Source organism: Cheilinus undulatus, linkage group 4 (genome assembly GCF_018320785.1).
Source record: "Cheilinus undulatus linkage group 4, ASM1832078v1, whole genome shotgun sequence".
NCBI classification, from domain to species: Eukaryota; Metazoa; Chordata; class Actinopteri; order Labriformes; family Labridae; genus Cheilinus; species Cheilinus undulatus.
Window position 1 is genome coordinate 43,474,229 of NC_054868.1, and position 24,608 is coordinate 43,498,836.

Genomic DNA, 24,608 nt, shown 5'->3' on the forward strand with positions numbered 1-24,608 from the left:
AGTATTGATGTCCTGAAACAAGTTTTGCTACCGTAATATTTCAGATTAGAGCTCATATGGTGACGGTTATCCCCTCCGATGCTTGTTATGAGTTTTCTACCCACATCCAATGAGCCAGAGAGCTGCAGCAGCGAGGGAAGCAGCTGCACCACCTCCTCCAACACCACCTCTGACCCGTCCTCTATGTCCGCACACACGCACGCCAACATACCTTCCCTCAGCGATGACCCCGACACCTCCAGCCACAAAGCTCCCCCTCCTCCTCCCCTGCCGCCCCCACCTCCTCCAGATGCACCTCCGCCCCCTCCAACCACCACCAACCAAAACACGCGGAAGAAACGCCGCGTCCGCAGCTTCTTCTGGAAGCCGATACCAGAGGAGAGGGTCAGAGAGAAACCGAACATCTGGACCCTGGCAGTGCGGCAGCAGCAGTACCAGATCGATGTTCAGTCGGTGGAGGAGCTGTTCGGGCAGCAGGAGGAGGCGTTGACAGGCATCCGAGGGCCGAGGCCAGCAACCGGAACTTCAACCCACATCTCCAGGTCCCGCTCCTTCAAGGAGAGCACCAAGGAGGATGTGAGTAGATATCATGATTGAGTTAAAGCAGAAAATGTGTCTGCAGAGGTTTTATATAGCAAGTATACATCAATAAGAGGGGCCTTTTGTGTGGAGAGTCATTATGTCCAACACAACACAAGACACACAACCACACTAACAAACAGCATACACAAAATCACAGATGGTTTCACACATGGTTTAAAGCTGCAAAAAGCAACCTCCGGAGTAAAAGAGATGAAAGTAAAGCTTAATTGAGAAGCTTTTAACCATGACTTACTGCTACTATCCAGTAAATCTATGTACTGGTTGAAATATTTTTTCATGAAAGCCAAAGATTGCTTGTATTTATTTTTATTTTTTGAGGTCGATATTTTGGGGAGCTTTTAGGCCTTTACTCAGACAGGATAGTGGACTGAGTCAGAAACTGAGGAGAGAGAAGGGGCAGGATGTCACAGGCCACATTTGAACCTGGACTGCACACTTCGAGGACAACAGCCAACAGCACACGGACTTAACCAGGCACCCCAAATCATTTGGTTACATGCCCTTTTGTAAGAGAACTGGCATGAAGAAGGCAAACCGATGCTACTTTCTATGGCAGTCACAACTGAAGCTACTGTAATTTGCAACTTCCATCCCTGAATGGGCCTTTAAATCACAGGGAAAAAATCACAAACACAATAGACACTACAAAACAAAGACACAACTAAATGCTGCGGCTGTAAAAAGTCCTTACACTCCTGTTAAGAGATAACATTACAGAACTTTTTCTCCACCTTCAATGAAACCTAAAACATTTACAGTCTATTAAAAAAATCTTCAAGGATGAATAAATAAAAATGACAAAATCCTGGTTGACCAAATTTTGCACCCCCTGAGACTAAAATTTGGATCCTTTTGATTTTATCACAATTCATTCTCTTTGGGTTGGAGTCCATCAATGTCGCCTAGCTCATCTTGGCAAAAAAAAACTCCTTACTCTGTCTTTCAAAAGTGCAAAAAATCTGCCAGAATAAGAGGGCAGTTACCCTCTTTAGGTCATCCTATAGATCTTCAGCAGGATTCAGGTTTAGGGTTCTTTCCCAAACTTAATCTTTTCCTGGTGAAGCCCTTCTTTTGCGTCATTATCAGCTGAAAGGTAAAAGTCCTCTTCATCTTAGGTCTTCTAGCAGACACCTGAGTTGTTTGTGCCAAAACTGACTGTTTTTTGTAGCTTTTAATTATTCCCTTCCAGTTATTCCCAAACTAAACAAACTAAACTTTCGGCATGATGCTGCCCCCACTTTGCACCTCTTTGCCAGCATGCATCGATTTGAGCAGAGTAGATCAACTCAAACAGGAAGTCACATACATAGGAACATGCAGGACATCCAGTCAATTTCAAAATAAAATGCCAGATACCATCATTTAATCAACAAGACATCTAAAAAGGAAGCAGATAAAAAGGTCAACCCTGCACAGGTGCAGTAACATGCTGTTTTTCATACTGTTCTCTGTATTTCTCCATAAACTCATAATCGCACTTCAGAAATGAACTCAGTGAGTGACTGCATTGAGCAGTCAGTCAGAGCAAAACAATTGTGGAAAGAACGCTGCAGCTTACAGACTATAGTCCTCTTCAAGGGGCTTATGAGAACTGCAGTATTTCTCTAGAGTATGTTGATGGGTGTAGTATTTGTCCAACAATGGAGATCAGTGAACAGTGGTCCCCATGTGACTTCCACTTGTCCAGCAACTGTCAGTCAATATGAGATGGCCTGGTATGCTATCATTCCTGAAACAGAAACTATTTGATCATAGTTACTACATATTGTCTTCAAACTCTGATTTAGAGAATACACAAGCTTGATCAGAGGTAGTTCAGATGTTTGATACCGTGGGACTGTTACATCAGTGCAGACCTGTTGGATACTCTAGATCCTGGACTCACAAGCATGAGAAAGTCCCGGATTCACCCCAATACAATGCTGCAGTACACACCTCTCTCTCCGTACTCCCTACAAAGACTGTTAGGTAACGGTGCTCAGTTACAGCTTTGCTTTGAGCCTCAAAAATGATTTGTGTTCATAACCAGAACAAAAACATCCTCACGTCATTACCAACTCCTGGAAAGTAACACGTGAGCTGTAAAGCAATACCTGCGTGAAGTGCAGAGACACATGACACAAAATGACGTCTTTGTCAGGACAATGAACTCATTGCTGATTCTCAATCCCCAAAGCGTGAGCAGTTTTCAGGGAACAGCTGTTACCAAACGCTCATGGGGAGCTTGAAATAAATCCAGCATTTGGGCAACTATATTGTTAGTTTTTGATTATACAACAGTCAGACCCAATCAATTTCATCATACAAAAGGTGGTATGAGTGCTGATATCAGCCCTCGAAATACTTTTATTATCACATTAGGTTGTTAAACATACAGTATGTAAAGTCACTGCTGAGGGGAGGGGGTGTCTAAATCAAAACAGTTACTCAAAACAAGTAGAGACCAGCGCTCAGCTCCACCCAACTCTGCTGTTTACCTCTTGTTTTTAATTGTGAAAAAGTCATAAATAAAACCAAAACACTGGTTTACTGTTTAGTAAATAAACTATACAAACTGCTTTTTTTAATGAACAGAGTCTTCAATTCAAATCTAGAAGTAAGCCACAGAGCTTGGTGCTAGTTGACCTGGAAATACCTAGAGGGGTGGGGCCACAGAGTTCTGCATTTCGGGGTGAATTTTGCAATTGAACCTGCAACTGAAGGAAGAGAATAATCTTGGTACATCACAAGTAAGCAGCACAAATTATAAATGAATTATGTTGCAGTCTTTCACATAACATCTAGTGTTTCCATGGCGATCACTGTTAAGCCCTCTGGAGATGTCCCAGGACTAACTGGACAAAACACCAGTAAAGGAGTGTTTCTGCTTGACAACCTCAGCGAAGTGTTTGCCTCTGGCTGCCCTTCAGTTGGCACAGTTGACTTGTGGAGCGAATAGTAAGGATTTACGTGGGTTTAAGGATTTCTTGCTCACATTTTCTGTAGAGCACAAGTATCTTGTGTTTGCCTCAAATCAATATAGACATTACAGCGTAAAAACTCTACATATTTTAGCTTTAAATGTATTTAGTTGAATGTAGACAATGCTTTTGTATTAAGAAAAAGTTGTAAGAAATCAGGAAAATCAGTATTTCTTTGCAGTTAGACCTTTTCTGATTCCTATACCAGTGTCGGAAAAACTGCTAAAATTGCGGGTATTGGTATCAACAAGCACTGTTTTGTTTTTGTTTTTCTACTTTATATTTTCCTTCATTTAGCCATGCTTAATGCTAGCATTTTAAATTGTAAATCAATTATTCACTGCTTGGAAAAACTGCACACATGTGCTACCATTTTTTAAGGCAGCAAAGAAGAGCCAAACAAAGGACCCACTGGCCACTGACATTCATTATTCTGTATGTATTTGTTTAAACCCTCTTTCCCTCTCAAAGACAGCTGTTGTGCTGCTCCAGTGGTGCTATCCATGCCTTCGCAGCCTTTATGTCAGCTTTTCTAGCAGGCCTGGAACTTGGGTGACTTTTCAGCAGCATAAAGGATTAAATCCAAAGTGATAGGTCCAATACTGAATGTCTGTTTATCCATTTTTATCCATTTTTGATCATTTATTGCTGCTCACTTAAAATCCAACAGCCATTTATTGCATTCCCAGAATGCTTTGCGAGGCTGCTCTGTTATCCTGTCATGCTTTGCCAAAGTGTGCATGCTTAAACATGCAGGTCATGATGGAGATGGCCTGAATAGAGTATAATGGAGAGAAAGAGAGATAGAGAGCCTGCAATATGTCTCTCTGTGTCATTGTAATTTAATATTTAGCAGTAAAACTCACAGTAATTTGCAGGATAAACAACTTGGAGTGTCACGGAGAGGCTGTACATTATGATTATATTCAGAAAGTTCACACAGGTATTGGATTGGTGCTCTGTATTGGCTGATGCTTAACACTCCTCTAGGAAAAATTGTATAGGAACATCTATTTTTCATCTGTCATGTTTAATCCATATTGTAGTGATGGTGTGTGGGAGTATCTAACTAACAAAAATTATTATCTGATGTTTATTTTTGCTTCTTACTATTTGCTGCTTGTAAAACTGATCTGTAAACGCAGTATGACGCTCTACATTGTGCTTTATTCAGCAGCTTTACAGGACAAAATCAGAAGAGGTAAAGATGAACTGCTTTATTCACAGGGGGTTAATCAAAATGTTCCTCATGGGAGCTTTAAGTCAGAACTATTTTTATTTTATTTTAGCACCTTAAAACACATCTACTGCCTAGCGTGTATAAATGTGTGTTATTTTAAATTGTTCCATTACTTTTCTTCTCCTCAGCTGTACTCTTTGTCTTTAGTCAAGCGGCACAAGTGTCTAATTCCTATTTGAGAGCCCTAATGAGGTCTATGAGGGATCCTTTTTAAAAATGTACGTACTGTACAGTCACCTGTAAAGGGAGTGCAGTAAAAGCCATTGTTAATGAGGAAGGTGTGAACACCACGTGCAGCCCGGTGGAATTTCAGAGTCCCATAGGGTGACTATGGTGGTGAGGTGGGGATGCTGAAAAGCAACAGCAACCAGGTGATGTTAATTAAAGGAAAAGGGTGTGGATGAGTGCTGTTTGTGAGCATTAATTTGTGTTTTTGTTTGTAATTCTGTGATATTTTTCATTTATTTTCAGGTCAGTATCCTTGACTCCAAGAGGGGGATGAATGTGGGCATTTTCCTGAAGCAGTTCAAGAAGTAAGTCCTTACTGTTTTATTCCCTGAGGGGAGGGTGGAGAATAAATGGATGTTAAAATGTGGAATCAAGCCTGTAATAGCATATAATTTAAATGTTTAAGTCTGTGAAGACAGGTTATTATTTGTTGTGTTATAATGTGTTGAAAAAGGTTTTTGATTGTCTTTTGCAAATATCAAGTTGTCTGCTGCATATAACTTGATGACTAAGGCAAGTGAATTAATCATACAAAAGAGAAAAAGGTCAGATAAAGGGAGAAATGTAATGAAATAATTTTAAGCCTTATTAAGGTGGCATGCTAGAGCAAACTAGTTGCAACTTTGCTGTTTGGAAATTCCTAAATAATGCCATTCAACAAACGTTAAACTGTTACCGAATAAAAACGTCTTAAAAAGTCACAAATCCATCAACTACGTAAAGTCAAAAACATACAAACAAATGAAGCAGAAAAGGCTGATTACTGTAGTTCGAAGAGATTTGCTCCAGGCTTTCAGGAAACGCGATGGGAAAACTGGATCCCGTGAAAGTTAGGGTGCACTCACTGCAGAGATAGTTTCTTTGCACCGTACTAAAGCAGCACTGAAGCTTGCCCGCACCCCCCAAAACCTCTTGTCCTTGCACTAGTGGCCTCACTCACATTGATCCAAGCCCAATCAGACCTGAGCATGGACGCGGCATCACATAGTAATATGCCCACAGTCTGACAGCAAACCAGGCAGAGCAATACAGCAGGGTTTCCCAACCTTTTTCCTTGGAGCCTTCCCTACATGTAACTAAGAAAAGCAGAGCTCCCCTAGCACCCAAAAGAGAAGAAAAAGTGACACAATGCCGCCAAAAATTACCAGAAAATTAATTATTTCACTGATAAAACCTTAAAAAAGGCCTTTGCATGCTTTTCTTATCAAACAACTTTTGTATAAACTACTTGATAACTGCTTTATCATGCTATTAGTCAATATTTGCGAATCTAATTTTGGCAGCCTCAGAGCAGACAAAGTCTCGTGCCCCCTCTAAGATCTTTGGTGCCTCCCCAGACCCCAGGTTGGGAACAAATGCAGTACAGACGCTGTGAGTATAAACCATGCGTATTTGGAAAGGCTGCACAGCTGATTCATTGAAAACAATACACCAGGAGGATTTTAACTTGTGTTTTTTTTCCTTTCCTTCTTTTTTTGTGGCCACAAAACAGGGATTTTTCTTTAAGTAACGGATTACTTTTAAGACAAAAGGTAACTAATGACGGATTACTTGAATTATAAATGCCTTACAGGTTACAGCAAGAAACTAATCTTTTTTTTTTTTTTAGCTCTTTTCTACCTTTTTAACCCATTACCCTCACTAAGTACACTGAAAATCCTATACCACACAGGTAGGAACTGGTAAAAGGAAGGAGTGTTTTAATAGTTCTGATGTCTGTTGGAGGTAAATCATTGTCCCCACATTTACCTGGAACCCCTCTCACTAAATTTGCCCACTTTGGCTATCACTCCCCTTGTGTGAGTGTACCCTTAGTCGAATAAGCACATACACTCTTTATGTAAACTCTCCAAAATAACTACTGTTCCCAGACTAGGCAGAGTAATCTAAAACAAGTGCCACTCCTTCTGTGGCTAACTGAGTTAACAATTTAACAGCAGATACACTTAGCACAATGGCTTTTGATGTAACAAAGTTATCTTTACATTAGAAACCATTTATTCTTTTGTTTGTTAGTCATAGAGTTGTGTTTTTACATATTTATATGCAGATGCATGCATTTGCACACACTTTGCTTTAGTGGTATCTGTCCTTCCTCAGTATTTAGGACTAAAGCTCTGATTATTCAACACATGACTATTGATTTTGTTTGAAATGTCTACATTGTGCAAAATGTTTGGTGTTGTGTTATGACTGACTAGACTAAACTAAACTAAACTAAATTAAGGTAAGGACCTGAACACAAGGAATCATTGCTGCTGATTTGTCCCCAATGAAATAAATGTTTCACACATCTATTTTATAAGACAGGTATGTAGGAGGGCAACAAAAATTCAAAGAGAACTCCCCTACACTGTCTAACTTGCAAAAGAAAGCAATTTTTTTGCAATGTTTCAGTACAAAACCTTCATTTTTTGTTAACTTTTTACCGAAGAACTTTGGTAAGAAAGTGTACTTGCAGGTGCAAACCACCTCAGAGGCAGTACGGAAAACATGTATGGTGTTCATCAGTGGGTTTGACCTGATGGAGGTCAGAGAACAAACATGTCTGCTTCCTACTGAAGCTGCTACACTGCAGCTGTCTGCTCTATAATAAAAAATATTCCATATTTTATTGTTATTGTTGTGCTGCCAGTGTAGCAGTGCTACAAAGGCCCCATAACCACTTACTGAGGTTGGCATTTAGCGGCATTTTAATACTTGTCTATTCTTTTTTCCTTCTGTAACCTCTCTGCATTATACAGTGGGCTCATTATTTTCCTCTGAGGCCTCTGTTATGAAACTCAGTGTGGTTGTGTAAAAGTTTTAGAGACTTTACAGTCTTAAAGGCTGGATTATGAGGCCATAACTGTGAAAAATATGAAATACATAGCCCCTCAGACAAAGAGGGGTTGTGGCAAGCACTTTTAAGCTTCCAGCTAGTTTGTGGCTGATCAGTTTCTGCATAAATGTGGAGGAAAGAGGGGTTTGCTAATCAGAAGGGAAGCACTAAGCAATCAGTGAGTTTAAAGGCTTCATTATACGGTTTGTCTTTATGGCTAGGGTGCACTTTGGTGAACATAAACAATCCAGACGCTATTTGACATTTAGAAAAAGTGGCTAAGAAAGAAGAATACAGTGTTGTGTTAGAGCAGTGTGTTTTAGATGTTTCTACTTTACCCTTGTTTGAATTTCCGGGAGGAGTGGGGCTGTTCTCTTGAAACGTTTTCTGTTTAAGTTTGTGTTTTTGAGCCAGACTGTGGAAGAATCCATTCAAAAGCTTTATAACTGAGGGAGATTAGGGTCCAAATCTGTGTTAGCTGTTGTAATAGGCTTACTTTGCTCCCCATTGTTCATAATTAATTAGTTCTGGACCTCTCAAGTTGTGTTTCAAGCAGACTCAGCGTTGTGTTACAGAAGTCGTCTGGCAGAGAGAAGAGAAAAGTGTGTGGGTTGTATGACAGTGTATTTGCATTGCTCCCCACTGTATTTTAATGACATTTGACTGTCAGCCATACTGAACTGAGTCAGGACTGTGACTTCATCGTAGTAGTGACTAATCTGTTTCCTTTAAATCAAAGACTCTTCTGTAATCCTTTTTCATCACTAACATTGCTTTAAAATGGCTTATGGTGCTTGTTACTTCAATTAAAAGGGAAAAGGCTTTTGTTGTTTTAGTTTAATTAAGTGATGTTGTTCAGTACAGTCAAATTTTTTGAGGCACAGAACAGACTAAGGCTGTAAAAATGTTGATACTCCAAAAAATGTTTCATACCTTTTCTTTTAAATGCACAATAAACCAAAACAATAACAATCAATGACAAATAGAGAATTACTGCCCAGTTCTGCACAACTCTAGTGTTTCCATGCTTGGAAAGAGAACTCTGTTTAATTAAAAATACATACAGTATATATTTTCCATAAGGCAGTGGTTCTCAACTGGTTGAGCCTCAGGACCCTCCATCACTCAGAAATTGCGATCCAAATTTCTGATATTCTTTGATCAATCTGATTTATTTCAAGAAAAAGTACATTTGGGCCATGTACAGTACAAAACAAGCATGTTTTAAAGATTTTTCATGGATAATTGGTGCAATTTTTCTTTGCAGAAAGACATTTGCAACCCACCAAAAAGGTCATGCCACCTACTTATGAGTCCTGATCCACCAGTTGGTGGATTTACTAACTACTTTCACATAAAGAGGAAGAAAATGTCCATAAAGGCCTCTTTTAACTGCTTTTCTCCCTCATTATGTGAAATTCATCCATGAAACAAAGACTATTTAGTCATGATGTTCCTAGGCGAATAGTTTTGCATAAAATTTAACTGTATTTAGCTGACTACTCTAAAATCAAGCAAACACAGAAAACAGTCAAAATCATGCACCATTTAAACTACTGATGCACGTGGTTATCTGGTTAAACCGTCTAATTCGTACACAAATTTAGATGGTACAAGATTTACGAGTTGATTAAACTAAGAACCATTATTTTTTCAAAGTACAGGCCTGAAATCCCAGTCAAATGCTCTTTAAAACTGTAATGAAGCCCCCTGCCACTAGTGGCTGCTGTAACTTCAGTTAAATAGCTGCTGCTTTCCTGCCAGAGCTTTCCTTCAGCACGTCACTGGACGTAAAAATGGAAAGCTTCGCAACTGGTATGTCACAGGAACATTGCGGTATGACAGTTTTGGTTTTTCATATTCATTTTTATTCTTGGTCTTTAATTTATTCTGGAATTTTATATATCTAGGTTTTGACTTATTTCTAACTTGACATGTTTGCGGTTAAACCAGATTTAAATAGGCATGGGAAACAGAAGCCTGGAAACATCCTTGATTTATATCAGATGGGTCACAGCAGCTGTTTGTGAGTAGTGTGAAGCTGGTATACATAGCTGATGTTAGCATTGCTAGCACTGCTGTCATTCTGGTCTATTTGCAAATTAATGTCAAATGCCTGGTCTCATCAGTTCACCATTGTTTACATTCAGCTTTAGGGAAGATCACGGCATAATGGCAGTTGCCGTTAAGCACAGCAAGAGGGGCAACTACAACTTCTTAACAGTCTTGAAGGAGCATCTGACTAGGATTGCTGGCTAAACTGATTAGAATATGGATAATCGGTTCAACCAACTAATAATTTTGTTGCCTCATACAGAGCCAGTAGTAAATATAACTTATGCAGTGCAGTTTTGTGTTGGACAGAGTTTTCAATTCAGTAAGCATGCGTGCTTGGTGGAGGTGAGCACACAAGCTCACATACTCAATTTAGAAATGTATTTGGATCACAACATTACAGGGGTTGGACTCTCAGTAGCAAATATTAAATGTGGTCCATCACAAGTGGCAGCATGAAACATAAATTAGACACAGCAGCAGAGACAGCAGGCAATAGCTCTCCGTGATTGCTCATGTAGCAGCCTTTGATGTAAAATTCAGCATTTTCACAGCACAGTAAACATGTGGTATCTTTCACTTTAGCTCTGCCATAGCTTGACAAGACATGACAGTTATAACATTTTAGAATTCCCCAAGCTTTGAAGACTGTTGGAAAGATTTGAAGTTATGTAAGTACTTAACACAAACATGTATGTGCAACAGGAATTGTTATTTTTAAACTTAATGTAGATATTTCAATGCAACAACAGCATATTTTACCTTTAAACAATACAACTTCTTTTATTCTAATTAAGAACAGTAAACGAACTGAAGCTTTGAAACATACAAGTACTGGGAAGGAGAAGTCCATCAAGAATTACAGTCTAAATCCTGCACTGTTGCTCAAAAACAATGCCAATATTTGTCACCTTGGACTTGAGGGCCCTCATGATACAGACATTATAGGTTTGGCTGAGCAATATTTTGAGTTTTATAGATATGTCAATGAGTTTTCCAGTGAGAATGTGGGGCACCAAGGATCACTGTTTAGGTTGCAGTGGTATTGAAACAGGTTTCAAGAACATTTGATTTTACTAGTATCACGCTGAAGCTAAAACTCTGGCGTTATGACCCTACAACAGGCATCACTGTCTTCAAGGACGGTCTGTGGAAATCAGAATCTTTTTGTACCTGTACTGTACTGTACATTCACAAAGTGTTAAGACCTCCTTCACTTTTTTACATTTTGTTATGTTGCAGCTTGATGTTACAATTGTTTAAATTCATTTTCTCTTATTAATCTACACTCAGTAACCCATCATGGCAAAGTGAAAGTGCAATTTAAGAAGAAAAAACTGATTTAACTATTCAGACCCTTTACTCAGCACTTAGTTGAGGCACATTTGGGAGTAATTACAGCCTCAAGTCTTTTTGAATTTGCAACAAGCTTTGGCACACCTGGATTTAAGGATTTTCCTGCCATTCTTCTTTGCAAATCCTCTCAGGCTCAGTCAGTCAGGTTGGATGAACTGTCGGTGGACAGCCATTTTAACGTCTCTGCAGAGATGTTTGATGGGGTTCAAGTCAGGGCTCTGTCTGGGCCACTCTAGGACATCCACAGAGTCGTCACTAAGCAGCTCCTGTGGTGTCTTGACTGTTGTGCTTAGGGTCATTGTCATGTTGGAAGGTGAACCTTCAGTCCAGTCTGAGTATCTGGTTTTCATTGAGGATATCTCTGCACTTACCAGTCTCCTTGTCCCTGCTGCTGAAAAACACCCCCACAGCATGATGCTGCCACCGCCATGCGTCATTGTTGGGATGGTACTGGGCCTTTTCAAATCAGGTCCAATCAATGTAATTTACCACAGGTGGACCCCAGTCAACGTGTAGAAACATCTCAGCAAAGATCAAGAGAAATTGGAGGCACCTGAGCTCAAGAGTTCTTGTTTGTCTTATTGTTTGAAATGTTTTGTGTAACACACAAGAGCCCCAAAAGTGATCAATTGAAGCATCACATGAGAAGTCACTCCCACGTTCTAATGGATAAAGTTACTGTTTTTGTCAGTGGAGTTAAGCAATGTTAAAGTGGTGATTAAACGCCTGTTTCTGGTGTCAAAATAGCACCCTGTTCTGTATCAAAAAGGCCTTTGTTGTTGCACAAACAGCCAAACAGTTTCTCTCTTTATTGGTGAAATAACATCATAAACATTAAAGCAGGTGTACAGTGCGACAGATTACACAAAGGGTGAAGTTTGCAGGGATGCACTGATAAATGATAAGTTTGGGAGTAGATATATTTTGGAAGCAAATAACAGAACTTTTAGTGGCTGCAGCAGTTTGCTCCTATTAGTCAGTGATTGTAAATAATTTACAAACCTTTAAATTTCACCAAGCCAGACAGCCTTTGTATACTCAGACTGGCGTCATAAGAGAGCACCTGTGCTATTTGTCATCCAGCTAAATTGAAATATCTATCTTCCAGGTCCAATAGCTCCATTGTGGAGGACATACGGCGAGGAGAGGGAAAGATTTACGGAGCGGAGCTGCTCAAAGACTTGCTGAGGCTCCTGCCTGACGCAGAGGAGGTCTGTATTCTTTCACCAGTACTGAATGTACAAAAAAACAATACAGCCTGCTCAACTTCCTCCTTTTTTATCTCCTCAAACAGATCAAGAAGCTTCAGTCGTTTAAAGGAGACCCAGGCAAGCTGACACTGGTCGACTCCTTTATGTTCCTCTTGATCCAGGTGCCCCGGTAGGTGGATTTCTATGGTGTTTACATAATGTAGTTTTGGATAAAGGAACATTTTAGAACAGCCTACCTGTCTACAGTGTGGGGGGGGGGGGGGGTCAGTAAAGGATGACGGTTTATCCAGTGTCAAGGGATTTATTATTATTTTTTCAGGATAGGTTTGTGATTTATGGGAGCTCTCCTGAAGTAGTTTGACTGTAAAACCAGGTTTGAGTGTCAGGAGATACATCTGTCAGCTCCACTGATACTCGTTTTAAGACATATCTACATTTAAAGTGACTATCCCTCACAAAAAAAATCCATCCCCTCCTTTATTATGGTTGATAACAGCCTCCAGAGTAGGATACACCCCATATTATCACAAAATTAACCATTTTTGCTTTGTCTAACAGATTTGAGGTACGGATCGAGGCCATGGTGCTCCGTGAAGAGTTCATCCCTTCCTGTAATGTAATGAGCAACGAGATCGATGTTGTCCGTGTGGCCACTAAAGGTAATAACACACACACACACACACACACACACACACACACCTACATGTGCCAAGACAGGTAACCCAGATATTTGAGCTGTCAGTGAGCACAACAGAGTATAGGAATGTGTCACCTGAGATACTGACTGGAAAGACAGCGCTGTTTCATCTTTTACTCTTTCATGTGTCGTTACGCTGGTTGCATATTAATACTTTTACTTTGCTTTGTTATAGTTGATAAAATAGTACTGTCAGACAATATCTGGAATGTTTCATGCACCACAGTAGCGGCATATGCAGCATTTAGTCAAAGACAGATACAAAGATGCATACATGAAAACACTGAAAGCCAAGACAAAGCTGTTTAAAAGGTTTTATCACATGCACACTACTTGGACAAAAGTATTCAGCCGCCTGGCCAATACACTAACAGGGACTGTAATGGCATTGTACTCAAATATATATACTTAAATGTGGATGAGGCTCCCCTTTTGCAGCTATATAAGCCTGCACTCTTCTTAGAAGTCTTTCAACAAGATTTTGGAGTGTTTCTGTGGTAATTTGTGCCCATTCATTCTGTCGAGCATATATGAGGTGAGGCACTGATGTTGGATGAGAAGGCCTGGCTTGCAATCTCCATTTCAGTTCATCCCAAAGGTGCTCAATGGGGTTAAGTTTAGGGTTCCATGGGTATTGGTCAAGTTCTTCCACACCAAACTAATCAAACCGTGTCTTTATAGTCCTTGCTTTGTGCACTGGGGCACAGTCATGTTGGAATAGAAAAGGACCTTCCCCATACTTCCTCCCGGCACGTGCTAGACCCAGACCCGCCCATCTGACTGCCAAACAGAGTCTTGATTTGTCACTGCACAGAACATGTCTCCACAACTCCACAGTCCAGTGTCGGTGAGCTTTACACCACTCCATCTGCCACTTGGCGTTGGACTTGGTGATGTGAGTCTTGTATGCAGCTGATCAGTCATGCAAACTCATTCATGAAGCTCCAAACACACAGTTTTTGTGCTCACATTAATGCCAGTGGAAGTTCAGAACTCTTCAGCTATTGAATCAGCGGAACGTTACGCACCATGATCCTGAGCCGACTTGACCTGCTTGGTCTTCCTCTTCGTGGCTGGATTGCTGTCGTTGCTGTTCACACATTGTCTCGTTGCAAAGATGGAATCCATCACTGCGCTTGAAGTCACTGATCTCAACCTTTTTGATATCACAAATGTTTGCAAATGGAGACTGCATGGGTAGATGCTTGATTTTAAACACCTTTGGCAACAGGTCTGATTGAAACACCTTAATTCAATAATTACCAGGTGTGGCCAAATACTTTTGTCCATATAGTATATAACCACATCCATGTCCCATATATTTTCTGAGTATTTCTACACAGACGAAGGACCTGAAAAAAATCACCCAGTGCTTTATTTTGCAGCCTGTGTCGTTTTAGCTGAGTCACTCTGTTTGCCTCTCAGAGCTGTATTGGATTTTTCTTAAACCTCCTCTACAGTTCTGTGACCTTTTCACTGCATTGCAGAGCCGTCACTTCAGCACTGCAAGGGACAAATTAATCTGGACTTTTCTGACAAATTTTAATTAAAAATTTAACAGTTTTTACTTTCAGACTTGCTGTTGATACTAAAAAGACTCAAGTTTAAATGCCAAATTGATTTCAGTTGATTTGAATTAGGAGTGGGCTTGGTTGTTGCTCTGTGTGGAGGTAGCAATGACAGTAAAGTAGTGTGTGATGAGAGGATGTGATGCTCTCTAATTAAGTTTATATTGATCTCATCCTGTAGATCTGATGAACTGTGAGGAACTTCATGCCATTCTGCATCTGGTGCTGCAGGCTGGAAACATCCTTAACGCCGTGAGTCACAATTATGTTCCCATAATGCTTTTAAACGCTTAAACCATCTCAATCAGGGGGATAAGACTGGCTTTATTTGAAAGATTTTTAAAGGAAAAAAACAGTCATTTTGATAGATTCAGTGCTTTACTTCTTCCTCTGCAAACCTAGGTACTCCTGCTGAGACATACATTATGGGAAATAAATCACAGTATTTATGCCAGAATAAATGGTGTATTAAAGTAAAAACATTCATCATAAAGACTGGAAACAAAGAGAGACAGTTAGCCATACTCTTTGTCAATCTTTCCACACCTCTGACCTCAATAGTTAACATCATGGGTCACGTTTGGTCATTTAATTCAGGTGGTTAATCCTGAATAAAATGGCCTTATACAGACCTTAAATGGATCCAGGATACTGCCAGTAGCCTTTTGCTAGGCTAAGCTAAACTTCTAAGCTGCTGTTCTAATTTCCCCTACAGACAAGCAGTTGTATAGATCTTCTTATTGAACTCTTAGCCTCAAGAAACAAAGCATATTTCTTAAATGTTGACCTAATTCTTTAATACTTTTTGAAAAAACAGCTGAGGTCTATGGCAAAGATAAATGGACTGCATTGAGCTTTAGCGGCACAGGCTATACTTGTTTGCTGATTAAGTTGTGTTTTCGTCATTATTTGAGTTTTTTTCCTAGAAGTAGAGCACTTTAGCAGAGCTATTATTTTATCATCAGTTTCTCATTATACTGAATTTTCTCTGTGTCGTTTCAGGGCGGCTATGCTGGCAACGCTGCTGGTTTCAAGTTGTCATCTCTCCTCTCACTGGCTGATACCAAGGCAAACAAGCCCGGGATGAACCTGCTGCACTTTGTTGCCATGGTCAGTGAAGGCTGCAGTTATACTGCTGTGTATGATGCTCATAATATTGCAAAATAAAGCAAGGGAAGGATTTAAACATGAATTTTAAGTATAATAGTAATATTTTGGTATTTATATACAGTCATATGCATAGGTGTTAGGCATGTAGGGCGCTAAGGATTCATCAGAGATGTGCCACATGTGCCAGTCACTCCAGGTGATCCCAGTGGGTTTTGGACCTTGGGACATCCTAAGCATGACCAGGGGCTTGTGGCAACCCTTCTACCCACCTGGACAGTAACCTAGGTCTTGCTTACTCAGCCCTGCAGGTGTAGACTCTGTTATTTTTTCAACAGATTATTTCCCCATACCCCTGCTTATAGGACATCCGGAGCACAAACAGGGTTGTGTCATTCCTCCTTCCCATCAGCGGTGCTCTCAGGCGTGCTTACTCACCATTACACACCTTACTTCAGCCACATGTTTTGGACCAAACCTGCCTACAAGTTCTGTTCAGTTCTGAATGTTTTTGATACCATGAATGTGTTTGTTTTTAGCTTTATTTACATGTGAATAATCTAATATACTAGTGTGTAGTGAATATTTACTCCATCAACACAGCTGATTCAAATAAGGTTTAAAATTCTTGATGGTTCTAGTAAAAATCTAACTTTTCTGATACAACAGTGACAAAAAAAAATTGGGTTCTAGGCTACGAGGGTTAGATTTTTTTTATTTGATTGCCAAAAATTGCATTCAATATCCTGCACATGGTCCAAAATGTGAAAAAACTTTGGAGATGTTTCCATACAGTGTGCAGAAGTTTGCCTGAAGTTTTCACTGGACTCATTCTTCTCCTGTACTCCTGTTCTCCAAAACAGACACACATATTTTTTAAAGCTTTATTTCATTTCTATACTACTAGTCATTGAAATAATGGGGATTGTTTCATTTTAAAGTGTATGATAATAAAAACTGTCCTAGAAACAAACTTTTAGACTACTTTAGATTTAAAGTAGTTTTGCACAACTGAAATTCATTTAAAGATTTTGTGACACTTTTTTTTAGTGGGCACTAATCACCTAGAATTTTTATAGTAATACATGGTAATTATTTAGTAATTTCTCAAGAATAAGGTGGTAATTACAAGAATGAAGTTGTAATAACCTTGTAATAAGGCAGCATTTCACCGAGTAATAACTTGGGAATCTTGCATATTAAGGAAGTATTCACCTAGTAATAATGTAATTCCTTGTAATATTGTGGCAACTTTTTTCCTCCCCTAACCCTGACCTTAAAAATTACTTGAAAATTATTCAGGAAGGACTCACTTTAATCTAAAGGACCATAATAAAGGAATTGCCAACTTAGATAGAAAATGATCATTTTATTTCTAAGAAATAACTTGATAAAATACCACCTTATTGCCAGAGAATTGCCACAAAATTACCAGGGTTAGGGTTAGAGGGCTAGGATTTGGGTGAAATACCACCTAATTACCAGAGAATTGCCACAGTATTACAAGGGTTAGGGTTAGAGGTCTAGGGTTAGGGTAAAATACCACCTAATACCAGAGATTTCCCTAAATAGTGTGAAGAATTACTCCACAATTAATACATTATTACGAGTTAAATCCTTCTGTAATATTAATAAATTATTACTTTGTAATATGGGAACCTATTACTTGGTATTTACACTTTATTCTAGGGGAAACTGCTAGATTAATGCACTTATTACCCTACAATTACAAGGTAATTAGAGCCCACTAAAATAAAGTGCTGCCAAAAATTTAAAACTGTTTCAAAGTCTTAAGCAGACACTTTTGACCAAAGAGATTTACATCTGAAAGTAAATACAACACAGGGAAAGATCTAGACAGGAGGAAACAACATCAGTAAGAGCCACGAGTCCAGTCAGACACAGGTGCTACCGTGCAGTGCTAAAGGTAATGCACACAGTTTATAGTAGCTTTTCCTCCCTAAATATATCAGTCAGGTACCTGTATAATATCTGGACAAGAATTTATCAAATTAATATTTAATTTTAGAAAGTCTGTGGTTCACACTGCCGGCTACACACAAAGCTTTAAATGTGTGAGATCAAAAACAAAAGTAAGTGTTTTAGTCCAGCAGAGAAAATTCAGACATAGTTTTGTATAAATGTTTCACAGCATAGGTGCTTGTGCAAACAGACAAGTGCAAAGACAGTAGGAGGGCAGGTGGACAGCAGATGGTGACAGGAAACAGAAAAGAGCCAAGAGAAGCTTGCCAGGCTTATATAACCAAACAAAAGAAAGCCCTCCACACTGCAGTGATGCTACTTAAAAATGAGCTGTAACAAACACAAGGATTTAAATTGTTTGTGCTTCTCTTCATACACAGGAGGCAAAGAAAAAAGACGAGAATCTGCTCAAGTTTCCAGAGAGACTTCAGGATGTCCAGAGTGCTGCCAGGTACGCAGTTAGTGATATTTTGAGACAAGTTTTTCAACATTAGCCTCTCTCACTCATGCACTACACTCATGAAGATTTACCAGCTTCACTCACAGAGGGTGCAATCCACTGAATCTGTACATATGACTTTATGCAAACTTTTTGTCCCAGCTGCCCCTGGTTTAATGTTAGTGTGAAGTTTGGATGAGCTAATGTATGAAAAATGAAAGTCAGAAACATTAACTGCAAGAAAGAAGACAGGGTGTTGATGTCACTCAGGTTAAGCAGTGTCTGCTCTGTTGTCTTCACTGCTCACCTCAGATGTCATTACATTGTTTTCAAGTTTGAGTTTGTCTTTCTGATACAGCCTCATACTTGTATCTGATATATAAACACAGTATCTGCCATGTAATTTGCCGTATTTTCAGTTGTGAGAGTGCTTTAGATGAAAAGGGCCTTATTTTGACAGCAAGCTGACGATTTTGGGCGCGTCTGTCTCAGTAGTGCCTCTTACACCTGGCATCTTTAAGAGCCAGGTGCACCTGCAGGCTGGTGCCTCAAGCTGCTTCATTTAACTTTCCTCATTTCATTGGGTCACAGAGCACACACAGGGAATATTTGATGGATTTAAGAGGTCAGCAAAATCAGGATCCACTGTAAAGTTAAGCTGTGATAACCATATTTTATTTTTAACCTGCATAATAACCACTCCAATCAAAGCAGCAAGAATAAATTTTATTTATTTATACTTTAGTACCACAAAGCATTTTCAAAAAGAAAACACATTTTCTTAAAACCTAATTACCATTTTTGGTAATGTTGACGATGTGGATAGGCACATTAAACTAACCCATGTGAAAAGTAATCTCAGACTTTAAAGCTAAGCCATGGTGTGCACAAAGGTCAGGATACCATCAGAAAATAATAAATGTAGAATAAAGATAATAATTGACAAAAATAGGTTAAAAGTGAAAAAAATGGCAGAAATAAGCTGGGAAATTGGTGAAAGAGTGGCAAATCTGGGTCTAAAGTGGCAAATTTTATTTTAAGTGGCAAAAATGGGTTAAAAGCAGCAAAAATGGGCAGAAATAAGTTGTGAAAAGTGGTTAAAGAGTTGCTAAAAGGGGCAAAAAAGGGATACGCAGCAAGTATGGACCAAGGAAGGAACAAAGTGACATAAATTGGCAGCAAAAATGGTGAGAAGTGGTTAAAAAGTGGCAAAAAATAGAGTAAAGGTGGCACAAATGCATTTAATGTGACCAAAAATGGCTAAAAGTGGAACAAAAATGGCAACTCAACTGTTAAAAGCAGTTGTTCAGTAGAAAAAAGGTTTAAAAAGTGGCTTAAATTAGCTAAAATGGGTTCAGTGTGAAGACACATGGTAAAATAGGTGACAACAGTGATGAAAAGGGGTTAAAAATGGCACAAATGAATAATATCAGAACCCAATTATAGCTTGACACACTTTTCAGCTCCAAAATGAAGTAACTGTTAACCAGGATGCTAGCACCAATGCTACTGATCCAACACAAATGTTTAAGCCTTATGAATTGTTTGTTTAATTTTGTGACCTGCCAAGGGACAACAGATGCAAATTAGCATTTTTGCTAATGTACAGGGTACAATATGTATCCCATACATTTGTACATTAATGTGCACTGTCCCTTTTAAATAAACAAATACATAAATAAATAAATAAAATGTATTGGTACTATCAGTAAATCACAACTGGGGAGGGCCTATTCACTGGGGGGAGCAGACACTTCTGTGAGCAGGCCTGTATACGGGAGTAAAAAACAGGTGCAAGGTATGATAATCTTCCTATCTAGTTTGATGCAAAGTTATTTTTGAAAGAAGTGGAGTCACTCCCTGCTGACCATTAGGAAGAGTGTAGATTTAAGGCAACATGAGGATTGGCTTCCAATTTTAAAAAAAATAAAGTCCACATCCATCTCTTACATAAACTGTTTTGACTGGGCCCCCTCCGGTTCAGCCTGATTTAGATGAGGAAGGCCTTTCACAACCATGGAGCTAATTTAAAGCAGGCTTAACATGGAATAGAGACATTTTTATAACAAACAATAATGGCTGCCAATAATGTGGAATGTTGTCAATCTATTAATGAATCTGTATTATATAAAGTAGACTGCAGCTCAGGATTGCAAAAGTTTTTGCATTGGGAGCAATAAGAGCTGTTTGGATTGCATTTGTGGCAGTGAATTATATCACCCTGCAAGAGTCCGCACTGTAAATAAGTAATACATTTCATCAGCAAATTAACACTCCTTATGCTTCACACATTTGCCTCTGAAAACAGGTGATCTATCCATGATTACTGGGCCTAATTTTGTGTCTAATAATGTGCCCTGTTACTGACCGAAACTGCGAACTAGAATTTTATTGAAACTAAAGGCTTAACATTATGATGTATAATCAAATTCACAACCACTTCCAGAGTTCTTACATGAGCTGACATCTAACCTAAGTGCAGCACTTAGAAAGTCATTCTGAGCAGGCAGTGTGATGCTTAAGGCTGTCAGGCTCTGTCAGCTTCACAAGGTCATCTGTGAATGCAGTCAGCACTCCTGCACCAGAGACTACAGTAACTCCCCACCCTTACTCAGAATAAATGAATGCATTTCTCACAGTGCTTTTACCTTCACCTTCAGCTGATGAGAGTCTGATAACATTCTCCCAAATACTGTCAAATATCACCACCAAGCAGTGTTTGTATGCAAGTCATTTCCAACGTTGTCTCAAAGTGCAGAATCATGTCTCTGTGATGTTTTCACGTAGGGTCTCAGTGGAAAACATCGAGGTGGAGTTTTCATCTTTATATGTTCGGATCAAATCACTGGAGGAGAAGATTCAAGGAGACGAGGAGCTGCTGCAGCAGCTGGAGCCTTTTCTGCAGGTACAGCAGACAGCAGCAGTTATGTAATACATTACATATACAGAAAGTTGGATGCATGCCACTGTACATCGCTGACACTGCTGACTCAGGCCCTATAGATGATGACATCCATAAAAGTCTAAGACATTTTGTAAATTAAATATGTCCTGTCTCAGAGTTCAGCACAGAGGCTGCAGGACTTGAAGAGACGGAGACTGGATCTGAGAAAAGAGGGGAATGCTCTCATCGATTTCTTTTGTGAAGACAAGGACACTTTCAAGCTAGACGAGTGCTTCCGCATCTTTCAGGACTTCTGCTTAAAGTTTAAAAAAGCTGTCAAGGTGAGTGTCAGGGAGAGAAGTCTAGTTTATTTCATCTTCTTTATTCTAGAAATGGTCAAACAAACTGTATTATCTGTCATCATTAAATCCAGTGGTAATTAAATGCCAAGCTACAAATGTACAAACCCCCAACTCCAAAAAAGTTGGGTTATTGCATAAGATGTAAATGAAAGCAGAATGCAGTAGTTGGCAAGTCCTTTTCGACCTATACTCAAAGAAATACAGCACAGAAACAAAATATAACCATACACTTTATGTTTTTATGGAAATATTGACTTGTTCTGAATTTTATTACAGCAGCATGTTCTGAAAAAGTTGGGACAGGGGCAAGAAAAGTAGTGGAATGCTCAGAAAACACTTTGAAGGTTGGTATGTTTATAAGTAACAGTGGAAAGTACCATGATTGGGTATAAAAGGAGCACTCATTGTACACAATGGTACATGCTCCTGTCCCAACTTTTTTGGAATGTGTTCCAGGCATGAAATTCAGAATGTGTGCATATTTCATGAGAAAAGGATCTACAAGTAACTTTATCTTTTATTATTCAAATTTTACACAATGTCCCAACTTTTCTGGAATAGGGGTTTGTAGCAGCTATATTGAAACAGAGGGGTAATCTCCATTACATCAGGCAGATATGGAGGTGAAGCTAGCATACCATCATATTGTGGTATTGCTGTCTGTTTGCCTGCCAGTAAAGTTTTCTACCTTCGTCTCCTCAGGACAACATGGATCGAGAGTTGAAGGAAGCAGCGAGAGAGCGCCGTTTGAAGGAGTTGGAGGAAAAGCGCTTCGCTTGGTCGGGTGTAGACCAGAGCAGTGGTTTTGGCCGGAGCAGCAGCGAGAACGACGTGGAGATGCTCACCAAGGAAGGCCTGCTGGATTTCTTCCAGCAGAGGTCTCAGAGTCCACACAGCCCCATGGGACGCTCCGCCAGCGCCCGCCGGCACCGACACACCATGACCTCCATAGTAGACAGAGAACTCAAAGGATACCTGGAGATATTTGGAGGTTCTGGGAATCCCACAGACTACTCCAAATTTAACAGCCTACCTCGGACGGGGCGCACAGTGCAGCGAAGGACAATCCCGTGGATCTTAGCACAGGACGACAACCGAGAGTTGGACCGCGACAGGAAAGTGACGTCTCCACATGCAGAAACTGAGCCTATCAGCCCACTGGCGAGGTTTTCCTCCCCTGGTTTGAATGATAATGATCCTTACAACATCAACAACAATAAATACTCTTCTTTATCAGAGAGCAGCGCCGTGCCTCGCTCATTTTGTGTCTTTCAGAAGTCCGTGAATCTCCCCAACCCAGCGACGACCACCCACATGAATGTCAGTGTGGAGAAGCACACTTTGGTTCCAGGTCCTCAAGCTTTTGACCTACCAAGTCCAAACAATAACAGCAACTATATGCACTTTGTCAACCAGGGAGATGTGGTAGTGACGGATTTAGAAAAGGAGCGATTTTCCCCTCCTGGATATCTTGACAACCATGTACGTAATAGAAGTTTTGGAGATCCAAAGGCAGCCTGGGAAGGGAAACGAGATCTATGCCTGCAGGTTGGAGAAAGAGAAGAAGAAGACAACAGTACTGTGTCATCAACAACCTGTGATACCCCCCTTCCTCTAGATACCTCTGCATCCAATAAGAAACCAGTGTTTTATATACTAGACTGCACAGAAACAGACTGCTCTGTCACCTTCGATTACTCTGAAGCTGAGAGTTCATCCCTAATGAAAGAGGGGCTTCATTACCGAGGCAAAGATCACGAGAACCAGCAGGATCCAAGCTCCCTGTCTTCAAATTTGGACTCCATGTCCCCCAATGATCAGTCTCTTTCAAACAGTGAGTTTGCAGAGCCCAAATATGTGGATGCAGCATCCATGACTCCATCTGCTACCACAGAAGAGTGGGATACAGAGAGCTGTGACACCGTGGAGGGGAAACAAAGTGCAGAGAGAGACGCTCTGAGAAACAGCAGAAAACCAGTTAAGAGCAAAACCAACAAAGCGGCCAAGTCCAGCGTTGGTCGTGGTGTTCGGACACTTACGAGCACAGAAAGCCAGAGCATGAGGAAAGTTCTACCAATCTCTAAAATAACGAGGACGGGAAGCATCAAGAGAACTGACAGACCTTCGGCGCAAGACAGCAGTGAACCACGCCGTCCTCTTCGCGATCAGAGCACGCCACCAAGAGGAAGAAGCGAGAAGACCACACGGCCTCTTCGACACTCCAGTCTGCCTCCTGATGAGTCAAAAGCTCAAAGAGGGGGTGGACTCGCAAGCAGCATTTCAAGATGGGCACAAGATGCAGCCCAGAAGAAGGCTGTCCACAAACCAAGCACCAAACCTGTTAGGAACGTCCCCAAACCTCCGCCTGAGGAGAAGATGTGCCGCTCCACCATGAGAGCCCTAGCCCAGGCCCAGGCTCAAGCTCAGGCTGGAGCATCTTCTGAGAACAGCAGCTCCAACACTCTAAGTGCAAGAAACACCTCTGATGTCCCGAGCTTTGCTCGCAACACCGTAGCTTCGACTACCAGGACAAAGAAGGAGCTGTGCCCCCCGTCCATCCCTCCCACCCCTGGCACCCCCTACGTCCTCGGCCGGCATACTTCAGTGAAGCAGACGAGGTTCTCGCCAACAGTTCCTGCCGGCGAGGAGCGCCCACAAGGGACAAACCTACGAAGGGTACAAAGTGTGAAAGTGTCCAGGAACAGCCTCGTCAGCGAGACTCCCTCACTACCTTACGCACGTGAAGATGTCAGAAAGACTAATAGCGCGGAAAAGGCAGTTCAGTCTAGAGACTCTTCGACACCCAGCAGAAGTGCTAAACCAAGCTGGAAGTAGAACAAACCTGGTGGACTTCAAATGACAGAAAGAAAGAGACTTTCTCCATGAGTTTGATGTAAATTGACATTTGCTCTTCTCTCACATCTAAGTGCACTCTTACACTGTCATATCATGCAAAAGACAAGAAACTGAAAATGTTGAGCTTTCTAGCCCTGTAAGGTTCCCTTAGTAGCAGACTATCAGGTTTATGAAATGCAAAGAGCAACATGGAATGAACTGTCCAATTTGTTCCAGCTTTGGAACAAAAAACTGTTAT

At 40.4% G+C, this 24,608-nt stretch overlaps 1 protein-coding gene across 1 annotated transcript; it reads left to right on the plus strand.

The window, feature by feature from the left end:
- Positions 1-78: 78 nt before the first annotated feature.
- On the plus strand, positions 79-24,349 carry fhdc1 (FH2 domain containing 1). Its single transcript, XM_041786187.1, has 11 exons — positions 79-576; positions 5,275-5,336; positions 12,372-12,474; positions 12,558-12,643; positions 13,033-13,133; positions 14,921-14,991; positions 15,742-15,849; positions 18,210-18,280; positions 21,056-21,173; positions 21,329-21,493; positions 22,217-24,349. Exons 1-11 carry the CDS (start codon positions 79-81, stop codon positions 24,347-24,349), a joined length of 3,516 nt encoding a protein of 1,171 aa, XP_041642121.1.
- The last annotated feature ends 259 nt before the right edge of the window (positions 24,350-24,608 follow it).

Bases quoted from the DNA above. Each gene is read 5' to 3' on its own strand.
- fhdc1 (XM_041786187.1), top strand. From the start codon at position 79: ATGCTTGTTATGAGTTTTCTACCCACATCCAATGAGCCAGAGAGCTGC. The intron at 5,337-12,371 runs GTAAGTCCTTAC...TCTATCTTCCAG, and splicing joins TTCCTGAAGCAGTTCAAGAA to GTCCAATAGCTCCATTGTGG. The intron at 21,174-21,328 runs GTACAGCAGACA...GTCCTGTCTCAG, and splicing joins AGCTGGAGCCTTTTCTGCAG to AGTTCAGCACAGAGGCTGCA.